Source organism: Vitis vinifera, chromosome 6 (assembly GCF_030704535.1).
Source record: "Vitis vinifera cultivar Pinot Noir 40024 chromosome 6, ASM3070453v1".
In the NCBI taxonomy this organism is placed as follows: domain Eukaryota; kingdom Viridiplantae; phylum Streptophyta; class Magnoliopsida; order Vitales; family Vitaceae; genus Vitis; species Vitis vinifera.
Window position 1 is genome coordinate 8,785,869 of NC_081810.1, and position 19,086 is coordinate 8,804,954.

At 37.8% G+C, this 19,086-nt stretch overlaps 2 protein-coding genes, 1 long non-coding RNA gene and 1 other non-coding gene across 4 annotated transcripts in view; all 4 read right to left on the reverse strand.

Moving 5' to 3' along the window:
- Nucleotides 1–4,541, reverse strand: part of LOC100251821 (nardilysin-like) — a 72,461-nt gene extending 67,920 nt beyond the window's left edge. Inside the window, exons 1-2 of the mRNA XM_019220625.2 lie at nt 3,975–4,541; nt 3,674–3,749 (exon numbers count right to left, since the gene is read on the reverse strand). Coding sequence (XP_019076170.2) covers nt 3,674–3,749; nt 3,975–4,397 — 499 coding nt within the window. The 5' untranslated portion in view covers nt 4,398–4,541. The remainder of the gene's footprint in view (nt 1–3,673; nt 3,750–3,974) is intronic.
- An 8,152-nt stretch (nt 4,542–12,693) lies between these two features.
- Nucleotides 12,694–12,889, reverse strand: LOC100256951 (uncharacterized). Its single transcript, XR_002030255.2, has 2 exons — nt 12,860–12,889; nt 12,694–12,768 (listed from the first exon to the last, which is right to left on the reverse strand). It is a non-coding gene; the product is annotated as an uncharacterized LOC100256951 (transcript).
- A 290-nt stretch (nt 12,890–13,179) lies between these two features.
- Nucleotides 13,180–14,341, reverse strand: LOC132253900 (E3 ubiquitin-protein ligase DIS1-like). Its single transcript, XM_059737256.1, has 3 exons — nt 13,922–14,341; nt 13,701–13,719; nt 13,180–13,646 (listed from the first exon to the last, which is right to left on the reverse strand). The coding sequence occupies exons 1-3, from the start codon at nt 14,000–14,002 to the stop codon at nt 13,405–13,407; spliced, it is 342 nt and encodes a 113-aa protein (XP_059593239.1). The 5' UTR covers nt 14,003–14,341; the 3' UTR covers nt 13,180–13,404.
- Nucleotides 14,342–15,079: 738 nt separating this feature from the next.
- Nucleotides 15,080–17,502, reverse strand: LOC132253944 (uncharacterized). Its single transcript, XR_009465856.1, has 3 exons — nt 17,010–17,502; nt 15,625–15,690; nt 15,080–15,509 (listed from the first exon to the last, which is right to left on the reverse strand). It is a non-coding gene; the product is annotated as an uncharacterized LOC132253944 (long non-coding RNA).
- Between the last annotated feature and the right edge of the window lie 1,584 nt (nt 17,503–19,086).

Consider the following 19,086-nt stretch of genomic DNA (forward strand, 5'->3'; position numbering starts at 1 on the left):
TTTCTCTTTATCACTTCCATCCATCCCATGGACATTCCAGATATAGATAGCTTGGATGGGAAGGAACAAAATTGTTTTTGATAATGAGGAGATTTCCAAACAAAAGCTGAAAACGTCTTTTGTTTGTAACTTTTGGTCATGGGAGCCCTTTACAAGTCCTATAGGGTTTGGGAAGGAGTGGAAGAATGCTTTTTAAAAAGGTTTGCCTTGTGGAAGAGACAGTATCTCTCAGAGGGGGGAAGACAGACTCTGATAAAAAGCACATTGTCTAGCTTACGGATCTATTTCATGTCTATGTCTACCATCCCGAAGAGGGTAGCTGTGAGATTGGAAAAAAATGCAAAGGGATTTTCTATGGGGAGGGGGCGCTTTGAATCACAAACCACATTTGGTGAATTGGTCTGTTTGCTGCATGGAAAAACGAAAAGGGGGTTTGGGCATCAAAAATTTATCCATCCTAAATAAGGCGTTGTTGGGAAAATGGTCCTAGAGATTTGGGAATGAAAAGGACTCCCTTTAGTAACGGGTTATTGTAGGAAAGTATGGACAAGAAAATAGAGGATGGTGTACTACAGAAGTGAGAAAGGGGTATGGTGTGGGTGTGTAGAAGACAATCAAAGGTGGATGGAGCTCAAGGATAGAACAGGGTTTAAAGTTGGAGTCGACAATAGGATGAAATTTTGGATAGACAAGTGGTATGGGCACACTTGCCCGAGGGATTCATTTCCAGCGTTTTATTCTATAGCATCCTCAAAAGATGCTTGGGTGGATGACGTCTAGGATGGTGGTAGTTGGGGCCCTAGGTTTGTTAGGCAGTTACATGACTGAGACCTTGAGGAGGTGGATGTATTTTTTAGGAGATTGTATGACTACTCCATCAGGGTGGACTCTAAGGATAATATAGTGTGATTGGGATCAAGGAATGGCACCTTCTTAGTTAAGTCTTTTTACTCATCTTTGGATTGTAGGAGAATGGAGCCTTTCCCTCATAATATAGTTAAGAATTCTTAAGCCTCAGTGAGAGTTAGGTTTTTCTGCTTGGGAAACTACATAGGCTAGGATTTTGACTTTGGATCGACTTAAAAAGAGGGGTTGGAGGGTTCCCAATTGATGGTATACGTGTAAAGAAGATAAGGAAACGAGTGATCATATTCTCCTTCATTGCACGAAAGTATGCATTGTGTGGCAATTGGTTTTTGCTTTGTTTAGTGTACAGTGGGTGATGCACTCTTCAGTTAGGGGATTTCTCTTAATCTAGGGTGGCTCCTTTGTGGCAAAAAAAAAAAGAAAAAAGACTTGGAAGGTTGTTATGTTATGTGTGTTTTGGACCATATGGAGGGAGAGAAATAGAAGAGTCTTTGATAATTGTGAAAGTATAGATCAAACAATTAAAAATTCTTTCTTGAATCTTTTTTTAGATTGAGTTAAATTGTATATTGGGGACGGCTCTTTGTGGATTGGTTTGGCCTTATGTAGGGCACTTTTAATAGTTTTTGTGTTTCCGCACTTCCTTTTAGGTATTGTGGCTACATTGTATACATCGTGTATACCTTTTTTATTTATAATACATCTTTATCTATCAAAAAAAACTTTTGGTCATGGACAAGGGTGTTTATAGATGAGGGCCCTTCATTTTTAATCAGTTTTATTGATTTAGTGGGTTTTCAATGAGGGCATGTGTTGTTTTTTATTTTTTTTTTATATAAAGAAGCAAATATGAATTAAAAAGAGACATCAAAAAAGCAACCTAAGGTATACAAGATCAATACACCGACCACCAAAAAGGCTCAAACAGGAGAAAGATCTACCAAATAAAGGGGCTACAAACCTTAATAAGAGTTCAACCAATAAAAGAAACTAACTAAAATCAAAGAACGATCATCTATAAACAACTTAGTCTCTAACCAAATAAAGCAAACAAAAACACTTTTTAGCCTTTGGATTGAAAGCACATGATCATCGAAAGCAATTCTATTTCTTGCCTTCCAAACCGTCCAAAAGATGCATAAGGGGCCTGCACTCCAAACCTTCTTCTGCTTTTTACCCACAAAGGAACCATGTCAACCTAAAAGTGTTTCTCTAACCAACAAAGGAAGCACCTAAGACACCCCAAAAGGAACAAAGAGCAGCTCCTATAAAACCTTTTCTTTTTATAGTGAAAAATGAGGTGATCTATGGATTCTTCATGCATTTGGCAAAGATAACATCTATTTTCTAAAGACCATCCTCTTCTCTAAACTTGATCCAAAATTAAAATTTTTCCCCATGTTGCCTCTCATGCAAAAAAGCTAATTTTTTTTAGGTTGCACCTACAAACTCCAAATGTCTCTCATTGAAAAAGAAATGGAATTGCTCAGCTCCAAGGCACTGTAAAGAGACTTAACTATAAACTTGTCATTCTTTGTCTCTGTTCAAAGCATCCTATCTTTCTCATCCCAACACACTTTCTTCCTATGCGAACTCCCCAAAAAATCTCTCCATGCAATCCATTTCCCAATCGTTGAAAGATCTAGAGAAGTAAGGATTCCACATCCTCCACCCATGCTGCCTTGGAGTCAGCTAAAGCAAACAAAGAACAGAATGACACACTCAAAGGACATCCTCTTGTCTTAATCCCTGCAAATCAATCTCTTCTGATATTTCAAAGTGCAAGCTTGTAAACTGGGCCCCTCATGTTTCACACATTTTTCAATATCTCCTGTTCTTAGTATGCCGATCCTTGACATAACAAGGCTTCTCCATTCCTTAAGGTCTATATGCTGAAACAATACTCCAACTTAATATCTAAAATTGTGAGGAAGATCTATCAGTTGCTAAGAGCTTGCCTAAACATAAACTTGTCTAACTACTGAAACAGAACTCCCAACTATAATTTAAAGATACAACCGAAATGCATCAATGCAGCCAAACAACAAGTATATTTGATATTTTAAAATAACAAGTGATGAATTTTAAATCAGGCCCCAGTTAGGCTCCTTCCTGTCTGGAAAAATTGATAGGTGTAGTTTACACAGTCAAAAAGCAAAGGAATGATGCAGAGAGGTGACTAAACAATGAATCCAAAAATCAATACATGCATGAACAGGCAATTGCAGTTTTTGCTGGGAAAGTTTCATGAGGAAAAATTCTGACTTTGAATTAGCTCAAAAGGAAAGTTGGGAGTTGTTGAGTAAGTATTATTTGTGAAAAGGAGAAGAAGAAATGGTGGTCCATATCCCCCTTCATTGTTCCAAAGCAGTCATGCTTTGGCAGTCAATTTATGCTCTGTTTGGTCATCAATTAGAGAGGTCCTTCTAAGCTGCATGGACCCTTTGTAGACACAAAAAAAAAAAAGGAAAGAGGCTGGAAAGCAGCTCCTTTGTGTTTATCTGGGACCATATTAAAAGAGAGAAATGGGGAAGTTTCGGAAACACCAAAAATGCGATCAAGCAATTGCTCAATCATTTATGTACAATTTTTTGAAATGGGCTAGGTGCACATGGGAGATACCTACTTACCCATGATTTATCGATTGGTTGAACTCTAATTATGGTGAGGGTGTTGTTTTTCTGTGTTTCCCTCTGCCGGACTTGGTGGTTGGTGCCTTGTATTAGGCACTTTTAACACAACTGATCTTAACCTATTTAAAAAATAAATAATAAAATGAATAGGCAATTACAGTTAAAGAACCAACCTAGAAAATGCGCAAGTCCCTGTGCCTCAGAAGGATCGGCGAAACTACCCATCCCAACACACATTGCTGCTGCTGCCTACAAAGATAAAAAATAAAATAAAAATAAAAAACCATCTCCAATTAATAAATGCAGACTCAATGCAAGCATTTTTTTTCACCGAACAAACAGCAATCCAAAAATAAACAATCCGAACAGAAGCTTAAATATCTATTCCCGATTGCGAATCAATTACTATATTTCCAAACTCATATACCACAAAAATAAGATAACAAAATGGAAATGAAATTTTATTTGAATGACCTTCTTGGTCTGTGAGGCATTTTTCTTTCTCTTCTCTTTCCCTTCAACTTCATCATCTTCACCTTCCTCATCCTCTTCTTCTTCGTCCTCGTCATCCTCGCTATATTCGCCTTCCTCCTCCTCTTCCTCGTCATCGGCTTCTTCTTCTCCTTCTTCTTCTTCTGTGTTCGCTGGAGCTTTCGAAGGTCTATATTCGCCTTCCTCCTCCTCTTCCTCGTCATCGGCTTCTTCTTCTCCTTCTTCTTCTTCTGTGTTCGCTGGAGCTTTCGAAGGTTCGAGAGCTCCGTCGGGGTAGATCTCCGGATCGTGAACGACGAGGGCACAGAGGCCATTCTCGAGTTGAATGTATCGGTATAACCGGCCATCGTTCGGAGACTTTATCACGATGTCGTCCGACTTGAAAGTGACACCGCCGACGGCCATTCTGTCTGACGGAAGATGGAGAACAGCGAGAGACAGCGTTAGCGATAGTGGTTCTCTTCACTCGGAGCCTGGACTCAAGTAGGGCTTGGACCACACCCGGAAAGACATCCACTCCAGCACTCTCTGTTGAAACGACATCGTTTTACTTCCCCGTTTCTTGTTTCGCCGTTTCGTCTCCTCCGTTTCTCACTTTTAAATCAGACTTCAAATGTCTCTGTGCAATTCGTTTTATAATATACTTCTTACCTTCAAATATTTTGTGTATGTATAAAAGTTAAAAAATTTAGACCATAATTACAATTAAAAATAATTTTTCAACTAAAAAAAATACATTTAACAAAATTTTAAAATAAAACAATTTTTAATAATTTATTATGAAGAAGATGTTTCAATTATCTCTTGTGATTATTAAGAATACTCTACAAATTTTACAATATACATAAGCCTATAATACTTTCATAAATTGTTACAAGGACTTTTTAAATATATTAGAAACTTTCACAATCACGAGAAAGGAGGACATTTGTATAATTTCATTCGGATTACGAAAAAACCCAAAAAAAAAAAAATCAATAAAAGAGACCCTGAAAATAGCACCTTATTTTGTAAATAGGGGAAGTTGTGTTTCGGGAGGCCCATTTGAGGTTATATGGGAATGAAACCCATAGAAAGTGGAATATGGGCTTTGTCCATTAATGATTAGAATATATTTTTTTTTATGCACTAAATATTGTTTCCAAAAGTTATTCCAAAATTGCCCTTTTGTTTTCCTTGTCAACAACCACCACAATCTCCATGTAAGCAGCCACTGGTCTCCAAAATATTCCATGTAATAAGCACTCAAATTTGAACCGAGAAGAAGCCGATCAGAGGAAACACGGCATGAGGTATGTGGGTCTCCGTTCAGTGGGTTTCCACCTTCAAGGAGTAATCCTGTAATTTTTCCTCATAAAAGGTGAAAAAGAAGACCATTTTTGCTGGTATGAATTTCCACCTTCAAGGAGTAATCCTGTTTTCTTCTTCACCTTTTCTAAGGAAAAATTAATAATAACGGTACCAGCAGAAAACCATTTAAATTCAACACTTCATCCCCAAATCAAATCAGAAGACTCTTCTATAACCCTCTCAACTCACTATCTTGGTCCTGTAAACAAAGAACACTTAATTTGTTAGTCACAACACTCTTGAACCCTGTATTCTTAAAGTTTCCCTAAACCGAATCCTCATTGTGTAACAAAAAAGGAAACTTATCTAAGTAAATATTGGTTGCAAATTAACTGAACAATCTTCCTGAAGCATGAGACTAAACCACAACCTAGATAAAAAGATAGCAAAATAAAAGAGTTAGCTTTTTCACTGTAATTTCCAGATTTCTTATCCATATTAGATAGTTCAACATCGTTCCATACTTGTTTCTAAATCATTTCCTCATGTGTAGTTCCATTTTGAGAAATCATCTATGGTCATTTCTCAAGCATGTTTCCTGTGAACATATCATTGGAAGCAATGCATCCCAAAATATCAAATAATCTGGAAAAATAATAAACTTTACTTTTGCATAAGTAGAGTAGAATATGAAGATTGTTGTCAGTTTCGAAATGGATATGGATTCCTCATGAATGTTCTATAGGCAGGCATCCAACAGGCTAACCACTCATAGGGGGAAGTGGCCAGCATAAAATAGTTTTGCTGAACATTCCAATATTATGATTTCTTACTGCTTTTGTTGAGTCATTTCCAATAACATTTCCTACTTCTTTCTTGTTCCTTTATTGGATGCCTCCACATTGTTTTCCTCAAAACTTTGAGGGAAAATTCTCCCTTTTAGGTGTGGGTTTGAGGATTTTGATGAACATTTCAACATTTGTAGCCCATTCTTCCGATGACTTAGGTCAAGTTTTGGCATAACGAGTAAATTTGAGAATGTGTTTTTGGGAAACAATCTCATTTTTTCACATGGGTTTGAATTTGATTGATGATTTGGTGAGCATTTCTTAACTATATGGCTACTCATGAAATGACCCATGTAAACTTCTGACTGTATCTGTGGGAAAAAAAGGTCTTAGATTAGATAATTTTGTTGACCATTTCTCCAATACATGGCCATCCATACAAAGGCCCACTTCCAAGTTTTGGAACAACATGAACATTTTGGTGTATTTTTGGGAAAGTAGATAAATAAAGGCTCTCTTTTACATATGGGGTCGAAATTGATTTGATGATTTTGGTGAGCACTTCTCAATTATAGAACCATTCATCCAATGACCCACCTCAAGTTTAAGCACAATAATAATATTTTAGAAGGTAATTTTGGGAAGTAGTCTCGTTTTTTAGGGATTGTACCTTACGTACTACCTTAGTGGCCTTGAGGTACTACCTTAGTGGCCTTTAGGTACTACCTTAAGGGCCCCTAAGTACTACCTTAGCTAAACCTCAACTCAACCTCTCCAAAGCCTCGGGCCTTCCTCTCCTACCCTTACACCAACCCCTTATGTGCTTCTCTTAAGTGCTCAAGTGGTCCCTAAGTGCTTTTTAGGGACTGTACCTTAGGTACTACCTTAGTGGCCTTTAGGTACTACCTTAAGGGCCCCTAGATACTACCTTAGCTAAACCTCAACTCAACCTCTCCCAAGCCTCGCACCTTCCTCTCCTACCCTTACACCATTCCCTTATGTGCTTCTCTTTAGTACTTAAGTGGCCCCTAAGTGCTTTTTAGGGACTGTACCTTAGGTACTACCTTAGTGGCCTTGAGGTACTACCTTAGTGGCCTTTAGGTACTACCTTAAGGGCCCCTAGGTACTACCTTAGCTAAACCTCAACTCAACATCTCCCAAGCCTCGGGCCTTCCTTTTCTACCCTTACACCATCCCCTTATGTGCTTCTCTCAAGTGCTCAAGTGGTCTAAAAGTGCTTTTTATGGACTGTACCTTAGGTACTACCTTAGTGGCCTTGAGGTACTACCTTAGTGGCCTTTAGGTACTACCTTAAGGGCCCCTAGGTACTACCTTAGCTAAACTTCAACTCAACCTCTCCCAAGCCTCGGGTCTTCCTTTGTGACCCTTAGACCATGCCATTATATGCTTCTCTTGAGTCCTCAAGTGGTCCACCAATGGTTTTTTGCTACTGTTCCTTAAGTACTACCTTAATGGCCTTTAGGTACTACCTTAGTGGCCTTGAGGTACTACTTTAAGGGACCTTAGGTACTACCTTAGCTAAACTTCAACTCAACCTCTCCCAAGCTTCGGGTCTTCCTTTGTGACCCTTAGACCATGCCATTATATGCTTCTCTTGAGTCCTCAAGTGGTCCACCAATGGTTTTTTGCTACTATTCCTTAGGTACTACCTTAATGGCCTTTAGGTACTACCTTAGTGGCCTTCAGGTACTACCTTAAGGGCCCCTAGGTACTACCTTAGCTAAACTTCAACTCAACCTCTCCCAAGCCTCGGTTGTTCCTTTGTGACCCTTGGACCATGCCATTATATGCTTCTATTGAGTCCTCAAGTGGTCCACCAATGGTTTTTTGCTACTGCTCCTTAGGTACTACCTTAAGGGACCCTAGGTAGTACCTTAGCTAAACCTCAACTCAACCTCTCCGGCCTTGGGTCTTCCTTTGTGACCCTTAAACCATGCCATTATATGCTTCTCTTGAGTCCTCAAGTGGTCCACCAATGGTTTTTTGTTACTGTTCCTTAGGTACTACCTTAATGGGCTTTAGATACTACCTTAGTGGCCTTTAGGTACTACCTTAGTGGCCTTTAGGTACTACCTTAAGGGCCCCTAGGTACTACCTTAGCTAAACTTCAACTCAACCTCTCCCAAGCCTCGGGTGTTCCTTTGTGACCCTTAGATCATGCCATTATATGCTTCTCTTGAGTCCTCAAGTGGTCCGCCAATGGTTTTTTGCTACTGTTCCTTAGGTACTACCTTAATGGCCTTTAGGTACTACCTTAGTGGCCTTCAAGTACTACCTTAACTAAACCTTAACTAAACCTCAACTCAACCTCTCCCAAGCCTCGGGTCTTCCTTTGTGACCCTTAGACCATGCCATTATATGCTTCTCTTGAGTCCTCAAGTGGTCCACCAATGGTTTTTTGCTACTATTCCTTAGGTACTACCTTAATGGTCTTTAGGTACTACCTTAGTGGCCTTTAGGTACTACCTTAGTGGCCTTTAGGTACTACCTTAGTGGCCTTTAGGTACTACCTTAGTGGCCTTTAGATACTACCTTAAGGGCCCCTAGGTACTACCTTAGCTAAACTTCAACTCAACCTCTCCCAAGCCTCGGGTGTTCCTTTGTGACCCTTAGACCATGCCATTATATGCTTCTCTTGAGTCCTCAAGTGGTCCACCAATGGTTTTTTGCTACTGTTCCTTAGGTACTTCCTTAATGGCCTTTAAGTACTACCTTAGTGACCTTCAGATACTACCTTAAGGGACCTTAGGTACTACCTTAGCTAAACTTCAACTCAACATCTCCAAAGCCTCGGGTCTTCCTTTGTGACCCTTAGACCATGCCATTATATGCTTCTCTTAAGTCCTCAAGTGGTCCACCAATGGTTTTTTGCTACTGTTCCTAGGTACTACCTTAATGGCCTTTTAGGTACTACCTTAGTGGCCTTTAGATACTACCTTAAGGGCCCTTAGGTACTACCTTAGCTAAACTTCAACTCAACCTCTCCCAAGCCTCGGGTGTTCCTTTGTGACCCTTAGACCATGCCATTATATGCTTCTCTTGAGTCCTCAAGTGGTCCACCAATGGTTTTTTGCTACTGTTCCTTAGGTACTTCCTTAATGGCCTTTAAGTACTACCTTAGTGACCTTCAGATACTACCTTAAGGGACCCTAGGTACTACCTTAGCTAAACTTCAACTCAACATCTCCAAAGCCTCGGGTCTTCCTTTGTGACCCTTAGACCATGCCATTATATGCTTCTCTTAAGTCCTCAAGTGGTCCACCAATGGTTTTTTGCTACTGTTCCTAGGTACTACCTTAATGGCCTTTAGGTACTACCTTAGTGGCCTTAAGGTACTACCTTAAGGGCCCCTAGGTACTACCTTAGCTAAACTTCAACTCAACCTCTCCCAAGCCTCGGGTGTTCCTTTGTGACCATTAGACCATGTCATTATATGCTTCTCTTGAGTCCTCAAGTGGTCCACCAATGGTTTTTTGCTACTGTTCCTTAGGTACTACCTTAATGGCCTTTTGGTACTACCTTAGTGGCCTTTAGGTACTGCCTTAAGGGCCCCTACGTACTATCTTAGCTAAACCTCAACTCAACATCTCCAAAGCCTCGGGTCTTCCTCTCTTACCCTTACACCATCCCCTTACGTGCTTCTCTTGAGTTCTCAAGTAGTTCACAAGTGCTTTTTAGGGACTATACCTTAGGTACTACCTTAAGGGCCCCTAGGTACTACCTTAGCTAAACCTCAACTCAACCTCTCACAAGCCTCGGGCTTGCCTTTCCTACCCTTACACCATCCCCTTATGTGCTTCTCTTGAGTGCTCAAGTGGTCCCCAAGTTCTTTTTAGGGACTGTACCTTAGGTACTACCTTAATGGCCTTTAGGTACTACCTAAAGGGCCCCTAGGTACTACCTTAGCTAAACCTCAACTCAACCTCTCCCAAGCCTCGGGTCTTCCTCTCCTACCCTTACACCATCCCTTTATGTGCTTCTCTTGAGTTCTCAAGTGGTCCCCAAGTGCTTTTTAGGGATTGTACCTTAGGTACTATCTTAGTGGCTTTGAGGTACTACCTTAGTGGGCTTTAGGTACTACCTTAAGGGCCCCTATGTAGTACCTTAGCTAAACCTCAACTCAACCTCTCCCAAGCCTCGGGCCTTCCTCTCCTACTCTTACACCATCCCATTATGTGCTTCGTCTTCAAATCCATTTTATTTGCAATGTAAAGCTACCAACTATATGTATGGAAATTAAATTTAAACTATTTCAAAATTAAATTTTAGCATATTTGAAATTTATACTTAAGCTAACATGTAATGCTAGATGTTGCATGAATGTCTCGATTTTCATTATGTCTAGTTAAACTAGTGGAGAAATGGTTCATATCAATTGTACATCTACTTTGTAGGCTTACCATTTTTTGTTGTAAAATAGTAAATGTATATAGGAAAGTGAAAAATGGTTCATAGTGAATGATGGCATTTTCCATTTGCTATGCTCATTAAAATCAAAATTCATAACATAAATATACTTTATGTAAAAGAGCATACTAGGTTTAACAATAATATATTTTATTGGTGAATCAAATGATCTTCATTGCAAATGAACACACCGATGCCATGTATCATCTTTTCATTTGTTACAGTGGTTCATTGGAAAGGATGTGTGATATCCTATATTAGATTAGATATGACAAAAAGCTCGAGATGTTATATATAAATATATTGGTTATTCTTAATTTTATATACACATTTTAGAGCTATAAGGGTTAAAAGTAAACAATTTATGCACATTTGATAGTGAATAGAAGTTTGCACACTCCCACATTCCAGTTTTATTGGATGAATGAAGAAGGGTTTGACTCTTATTCCAGTTCACAAAGTCTTTACTTCGAAAAAAAAGTGTTGTGCCATGACCATTTCTCAGGCTTCCATCAAGAATTCTCCATACTTTGAGTAAGGCTTGCCAAGCAGTGATAGGGTTTTTGAAATTGCTTGCATCAATGCCATCAATAGGAGTCATTATAGGATTATGGGGTGATTTCATCCATTCTCTATGGAGTGGATCAGATATATTCTTGGCCAGTGCCCTGTTTTGGAATTGTCGGATTTCAGTATCTACTCCAATGTATATAATGACAGGTTCTTCTCCGGGAAGTATTGTGGCAGAACCAGTCCAACAACCATTGATGTCACAAGGATCAGTTGGATTAAGAGCATGACCAAGATTAACCCATTTGACAAGAACATAAGATATGGAATGGGCCCATGTAATGTTACCCCATACTGCAACATAAAAATTGTAGTGATATAACATATGGTAAACTCCATTGTAGTATACTGGCCCTTTAAATTATAAACAAAATGAATGAGGACAAGGAATAAAATTGAATGAAAAAAAGGGAAAAAAATGTATATAATTGTATGACAAGCCATGAAACAAGTTCTTTCCCTGCGAGGAAATAAAGTGAGAAGCCTCTTCAAAGTTCAAACCATAAATCATCATCCAATCTTTTAGGTTTTTCTTTCCCCCATCTTCCTCATAGTGCCCACCACCAAACCCCAAACACTCAAATACAATCCCAACCCTCTCTTTTCAGATTTTTGCCCACTATTCTTTACATTGTGGGACAGTGCCCTTAAAAAAGTAAGGTGGTTAGGGTAGGTAGGGGTTGAAGATAGGTGAAAAAAAAGTTCAGTGTAAGCAGATGTTACCACAAAGAATAGTAACAAAATTTTGATGCCTAGCTTCAGCATCCATTCAATACACTTGAGGGTTTGATGAACTGATGACTAAAAGTCCTCATCTATCTTGAAGACATAATTCTTTCCACCATCTAGGCTTGACATTATAGATGCCTTTTGATAATCACCCATTCTTCTCTGAAAGAAGTTTGCATTACCCCTGCTCAATCAAACAAACATGACAAAAAATCAAGGAAATCAAGCCAAGTAGAAAGTGGAAGAAAAAGTAATGGTTATCCGGCAACCAGGGCTTGGAGCAACAGTCATAAAAAAACACATAGGCTGAAAAGTCAAAGCATGATAAGTTAAATAAGAGAGAAGGAATTTTGATATTTTTCTTAGAGGAATCCACTTCCAACATGTCCTCAAACTCAAGGAAATCAGCTTCTGACCATCACTTTCATCCTATAGTTCCAGATTCCATCTTGCACATCCCTGTATGAAAACTTTAACTAATGTGATAATTACAAGATCTAGCCTTGAGCAACTTGTTTTGTACATACATGAACATAAGATAAAAATTAATATTTGAGGGTCCTAGAAGAAGGCATCTATTAATTAAGGTTAGGATGATAAGACTAAACAGTTTTACTCAAATGTGTAAAAAAAAAATAGCGGAAAGCTCCAAATCAGATAGTTTAAAATTATCATGATGTAAAGCATGAGAGGTGTCAAAAGAAGCACCCTCTAGTGGAAGCACAACTTGGTTGAGCATGTGGAATGTCTCCTATTATTGAATGCTTAAAAACCCATTTTTGAGTCCAAAACCTAGTAAGCAAGACCTCCCAGATGTACATGTTTATGAAATAAATAGCATTTTAATAGAGTTCAACAACATAAAATTAGAATCCAAGACATGCACTCATCAATACTCACTGTAAAAAAATAAACTCCATCCAATCAAATGGATTTTCCACGTTGTATTTCCTCTCATACCCAAGGGCAACCTTGAGAAAAGAAAAACAAAACAGTTTAAGCAAATAAATCTACTAAACCAATCTGGCTAAAAAATCTCAAACCAACAAAATGGAAATATACCAAAAGGCGGTCAACGACAAATTTTATGTAATGGCTCATGAGTGTTGCTTTCATGCCAATCAATGCACAAGGCAGGGCTTCACAAATGAACTGGGTTTCAATTTCCATTGCTTCATGGACAATGTGATGAACCTTTTGCCAGGGTAGCTGTTTCTGTAATAAACTGTTAACAACAACAATGATCTCAATTTTCAAAATTTTTTATTTTCCAATTTTTGGAGGAACTAAAACTGAACCCATGATTTCAAATGAAGAAAAGGAGAGTCTAGGTCTAGGTATAAGACATGAAATAAGTACTATAGGAAAAAAAAATATAAATATTTGTAAAATCACCAATTTTTATATCATGTGTCACTAAATGGATTAATTCAATCCACGAATCTACACAATCAGTTGTTTCATATTCTGTTCATGATTCTTCGTCTTTGTTTACATAGTGAAAAGAAGATACATTACATGTTTATAGAGTGAAAAGAAGATAAATTACAGAGGGATGAATCTCAAAAACCCTTGTATCAATCAATCAACCAGTTTTATCCTGGAATCTAGGCTTTCCATATCCGACCTGTAACCCGAAGCATGGGCATTCTCGTCTCCCCTCCTAAGGAAAACGCCATGCCTTCTAGCACAATGAGGCTGTCCGCACTCTCCAAGCTACTCCTCTTACTCTCTCTAATGCTTCGTGGGATGCCCTCAAAAGTAAGCTTCGACCCATTTCCACCTATCTCCAGGTTGTAGCTGTAGTTGCCGGCCTCTGCTTGGTTGCCTATCAGGCTGAGGAATGCCATGTAAACGGGAGTTGACCTTATAAGGAAGGCTTCAACATGGAGACAGAAGTGTTTGTCAAAACAATTGATGATCTGAAAAGGCAAAAGAGAAAGTTCCGTTATTTGCCATATTCCAACAACCAACCATGTTATCCTACTGGGACTGTTTTTCAGTAGCCTGTGAATCATGTATGCACTGTTTTTGGCATCACTCTTAATGTATGGTGCCAAGGTGCTTATCTAAAGCTTACGTTTTATGAATCTAAATTTATGGCAATGTAAAAAAAGTACTTACAGTTACATCCCATTTGTAGCTTTGGTATTTATAGAGATCTTCTATCAAAAATTCAAGTTTGAACTTGCAGCCATAGAGCATGACTGCCTTGTGATAATTTGTCAGGTGAGAAATAAGGAGTGGAATGTCCCCAACAGAAGAGCACGGACATCCATACTATGGGCAACTGTATGGCTGGAAGTTACACGAGTCTTCATGCATGAGCTTGGTGTGGTAAGGGATGATCTCAGGGCATCCAAACTCCTCATTCTTACAATGCAGTTCAAGTTATTCGACCATCTTCTCCAAAGCTAGACACCTTATATCACCGAGCTGCTGCCTACAAGTGGGACATTTGTTGAGTACCCTTGCTTTACAGCTTGAACAGAGTGTGTGTCCATTGTGGCACTGCAGGAACAGAAGCTTTGTTTCAAACATCGACGAAAAACAAAAACTTTGGGGTTTCCTATTCCTAGACAAACAAGAAAACATCATTTACATATTTATAAAACTGGAAGGGACATCTAGGCAATATACCGATTCAAGGCATTCATGATCAAAATCACTTTATCATCAAAATAACTCTATCATCAAAAGTGGAGGATGCAAATAAAAGAAAAGACCAACAATAATATAACCATGTTTTTAAAGACAAAAAAAAAAAGGAAGAAAGATGATAAGTCCAAGGAAACAATCGAACAAGGCCTGGGATAACTCCCCAGATGCGCAAATAACAAAGCAAGCAGACACCTTATTCAGATACATAACACCATATTTATGAAAGAAGAGTGATATACAAGAAATGGCAAAACATAGAAGCAAATTTTATTTTGAGCAAAAAGCATGACGAATCTGTTTCCACTTCACTCTCTTATGATCTCGCAAAAGACCAACATTCCAAAGTTTCCAATCCTGTCACTCCCTCTGAAGATTGGTGTGTCAAAAAAGGCACTAGCAAGTGCCAAGTAGCTCCAAATTCTTCACCTCCCAAACAACAGTCACATTTAGTTTTTTTGATACAAAGTTACGCATGCACCAAAAGTCCGCCTCCTAGATCCATCTGTTCCAAGGCCTATTGATAGTCACTTCTCATTAGCACTGCAATCCCAATATCTTCTCTGTTTCTACACCATTAGTGTGTCATCTACTCCTCTCTCTGTAATTCTAATGACCTTCCCTTTACACCTACTTCATCATATTTTCCCTGATCGAAGGAGTTTCAGATATCACCTAGTTTTTGTAAGGCATTGCAAGGTGTAGTATTTGGAATTAAATTTGTAGAAACTCATTTTATAGGATGCTTCTGTAATAAACTATTAACAACAACAATGATCTCAATTTTCAAAAACATTTATTTTCCAATTTTTGGAGGAACTAAAATTGAACCCATGATTTTAAATGAAAAAAAAGAGCAGCATTAGGTAAATTATAATTACTATTCTAGTTCCAATCATCTAACATGAAATTTAAATATTGATTAAGAAAACACCACCTGTACAGAAGACAAGCAAAATCGCAGTGAAGGCCCTCATATCTAGAAATAAGCTCATTTGAGAAAGTCAAACCTGGCATCAATCCTTTCTTTTTAAGCCAAAAAATGGCACAGAAGCTGAAAACCAAAAAGAAGAGGGGGAAACCCATAATATGTTACTTAAACCTTTTGACTAACAAATATGATCCATATTTAAGAACATAGAAGATCCCATGATTTGTAAAGAAACTACCTTCCTGAGAAAAAGATTCCTTCAACACATGCAAAGGCAATAAGTCTCTCAGCAAATAAAGTGGAACTACAAAGGGGGATTACCACAATAAGAAACAAAAAAAATAAAATAAAATTAAAGCAATAAATCCCATGCTTCACTTATTGAGAGCCAAGGTTCAAAGTTAAAAAATGGAGCTGAACTATCATGATCAGGAAGCCCAAACAAAATCGAACCTGAGGTAAAGAATGTAGTAAAAGCTTTAAAATTTGATGCTTGCTCTGAGAGTTTAGGATACAGAACAATACAAAAACTACTAAACCCAGGTCCAAAAATTTATTTATCAAGTGTTCTGCTCCCCTCCCCCTCCATCCCTACCCCAACCCACACACAAGTGCTTCCTCTATGCAAAACAAAAGTCTAACAATGTTCTGGGATACAATAGCCTCTGTTAAATCCACATAAACAATCAATCCCATGACTCAAAAACCTGGTGGGCTAGACAGGTTTCTAATTTTATTACTTTTGCCATACACATGTTTTCATTAAGTTTCAGATTCTATGCTTTTGTTATATTTCACAGTTTTGCCCAATTTCTATGCTCTTAAGATTTAAACAAAAAAAAAAAAATTGGAATTTTAGAGTATAAAAACATTAAAAGACATCATCCAGTGCAATGTGCAAGTGCTTTTATGCATATTACGCATTTATATAAAAGTTACTCATCAATACTCACTGCCTCTATCAATTGAGATAAACCTCAATCCATCGAGTGGATGCCAATTGATTGAGGCTAAGTTTTGAAGTTGGATTAACCAGCCCGTTTCACAATCAATCAGCCCATTTTTGAAAGTTTGAGGCCAACAAAATATTTGAAAACAAAAATAGATATTTTTTTCTAAAAAAAGCATTTGGATTCAGCTTAATTTTAGGAGAGAGCCTTCAAAACTGCAGCCTATTGTTTTAGTACAAATTTCAAGTTAAGTAGACCCTTAGTCATGAGGAATCCAACAGTTTTGCTCAAATTGGAGTCAATATTCAAAATCTTATATGTTAAAAAAACAATTGATATCAAGAGCTTCTTTGAACTTGACCATAAAAATCACTCAAATTTCATAGTCCTTGAATTGCAAAATATTACAAAATCCAACCCTTCAAAATCCTAACAATATATTTGACATTACTAATGGTGAATCATGAAAGACATTTTTTGACATAGATACAACATATGATGGTGGATTTTTTAGGTTGTGGCACCACTTGAAAATGTCCAGATCTGTGTTAAGGAAGGTCCAAGTCAACTTAAATCTGAAATGAATGGACCCATTTTCTAAATATTTGAGTTTCTAAAGCGGGGCCAACATCATCAGTGAGAAACAACCACCTCATATAACATGTACACATACCTCAACTTTCCTATATAAGTGGTGCTCCCCTTCCAAACATCACCAGCATTAAGAGAGATGATATCGTCTGTGCAAGTAAGACGTCTACAGTTCCATGCAGCAAGAAGAAACTTTCCATCATCAGTTGAAGCTGTCAACAGATAAGACAAAAGCAAAAAAGTTAAAACATTTACAGCTCAAAAAGGAAACTCGAAAACAGAACCTGTCTTCTAAAAACCTGTCTTCTAAATATCCTACTTGGTAATTATGAATGAGGACATCTAGCTCTTCACCAATCCAACCATGTAACTAAATACATCAAATGACCCTGGATCATTGCAGGTTCTATATGCAAGAAAACCTTCATTAATGAACCACAACTTATCTAAAAATAAATGGGGTTTAGTTATTCACCTTGAATTAAGCCGAGATAGAGATGATATGTTTGGTTGGTACGATTCCGTTTCATATAACACTAAATGAGGGAGCCCCTTAGCCCAAGCTGGGAAGAAAAATTGATTTTCATATATGAGCTTATAAAGGGATGTGCAAATGTGTTGAAGATTATAAGCATCCAAACAAGTAGCATTAAATTACAACAATCACTAATAACAAAGCAGCATCCAACAAACCCTCCAACCACCCCCACCCTAACACACATAGAGGACTTCAAATAATTTATAATGGCATGCCTGTAAAAGTCAAATATTCAAGAATCATAAAAATTAACTACATAAACTAAACTGGTTTAGAAGACTAAAATTCATTTATAAGGATAGAAACAACTTAATCCATATTGTTCTGCATAATGACACTAAATGTGACCTCAACTCTATATTGCTTTTAACTGAAACTTTTGATTCTGCCCTACAAAATATTTTTATTGATCACTATTAGTCTTGCACCTTAATGCATTAGTTGATATAAATTTTTTTTTTCAGTCTCATTTTTTCACAAAAATTTTGAAAGTGGACTATCAAAGTAGTAAACCAATGGCACTTCCTTAGTCTAGCATTGCTATAAAAGGACAATTCACTACGAGTTTCCCATTGATGGTATCAAATAAATTAAAATAATCGGAAAAGCTTGACAAGCAACATAAAAATAAATAATCAAAATCTTACTTAAAAATTCCAGCTTCACCTCTCCTATAGCAGAATTAGCTTGGCCAAATAGTAGGCAGAATAGAAAGCAATTTCTTCAACCTAGGCAATAGTTTCTCATATTGCATGGCTCTCTTAGAACTATGCACCTGCAAAGAGGTCATGGAGTAACCTCTTTAGCTCAACCAAAGTTTCATATACCAATGTATTTTTTATAGTCAATGGTAAATTAATCTAAAATCACCTAACAGAAGGGGGGACACAACCCAAATATATCGGAAGTATGCAATGGGTGCCCAAAGTAAAAATGGTAAACCAAAAAACCAATTATGATGTATCTATATAGTTTTTAGAGGGCTCCGGTATTGAGCATGTCTAAATTTACAAACAAAAATCAAAATAGGAACAATTATATTATAAAGTCTGAGTCATGATGAGAATGTCTTATGATCACATCCCTTTCTCTAGCAGCCACGATTCCGAAGTGTAACATTGCTCATGTTTTTATGGTTGTCAACCATCTTGTTTTCCAATTGTCGCCTACAATTAAGAAAATAATAATAATAATATACCAATAATGATGAGAATAAGAAGAAGGGAAAAGAAGGTGACATGAAGCTAAGAAGTAGTTTTATTTAAAACACAGAAAATATAGTACATAATGATAGTGCAACCTTAAACTGATTTGAGCATCACTATAGCATAGAGGGCTCCACCTTCTGATTGTGGACTACCGGCACCACCAACCCCACTCTCATGCAAGTAAGGCCCCATCAGTGACCTTCCATGTTGCAGGTGGCCTCTATTAATCACATTTGACATGCCTTCATGACATTCTCTCTAGCATTGTTTGCGGTGCTAGTAACCAAGGTAACGACCAACCTCAATCGATATAGATGCATCTTGTCCTGCACAACACACCAAAATCATGGCCTAGTTTGGTCAAACATGTAGTACTTCGGATGATTTCCAAAATATGTGTGAAAATTTTCTAC

Excerpts from the sequence above, each read along its gene's own strand:
- LOC132253900 (XM_059737256.1), bottom strand. The coding sequence starts at position 14,002 with ATGCTCTATGGCTGCAAGTTCAAACTTGAATTTTTGATAGAAGATCTC.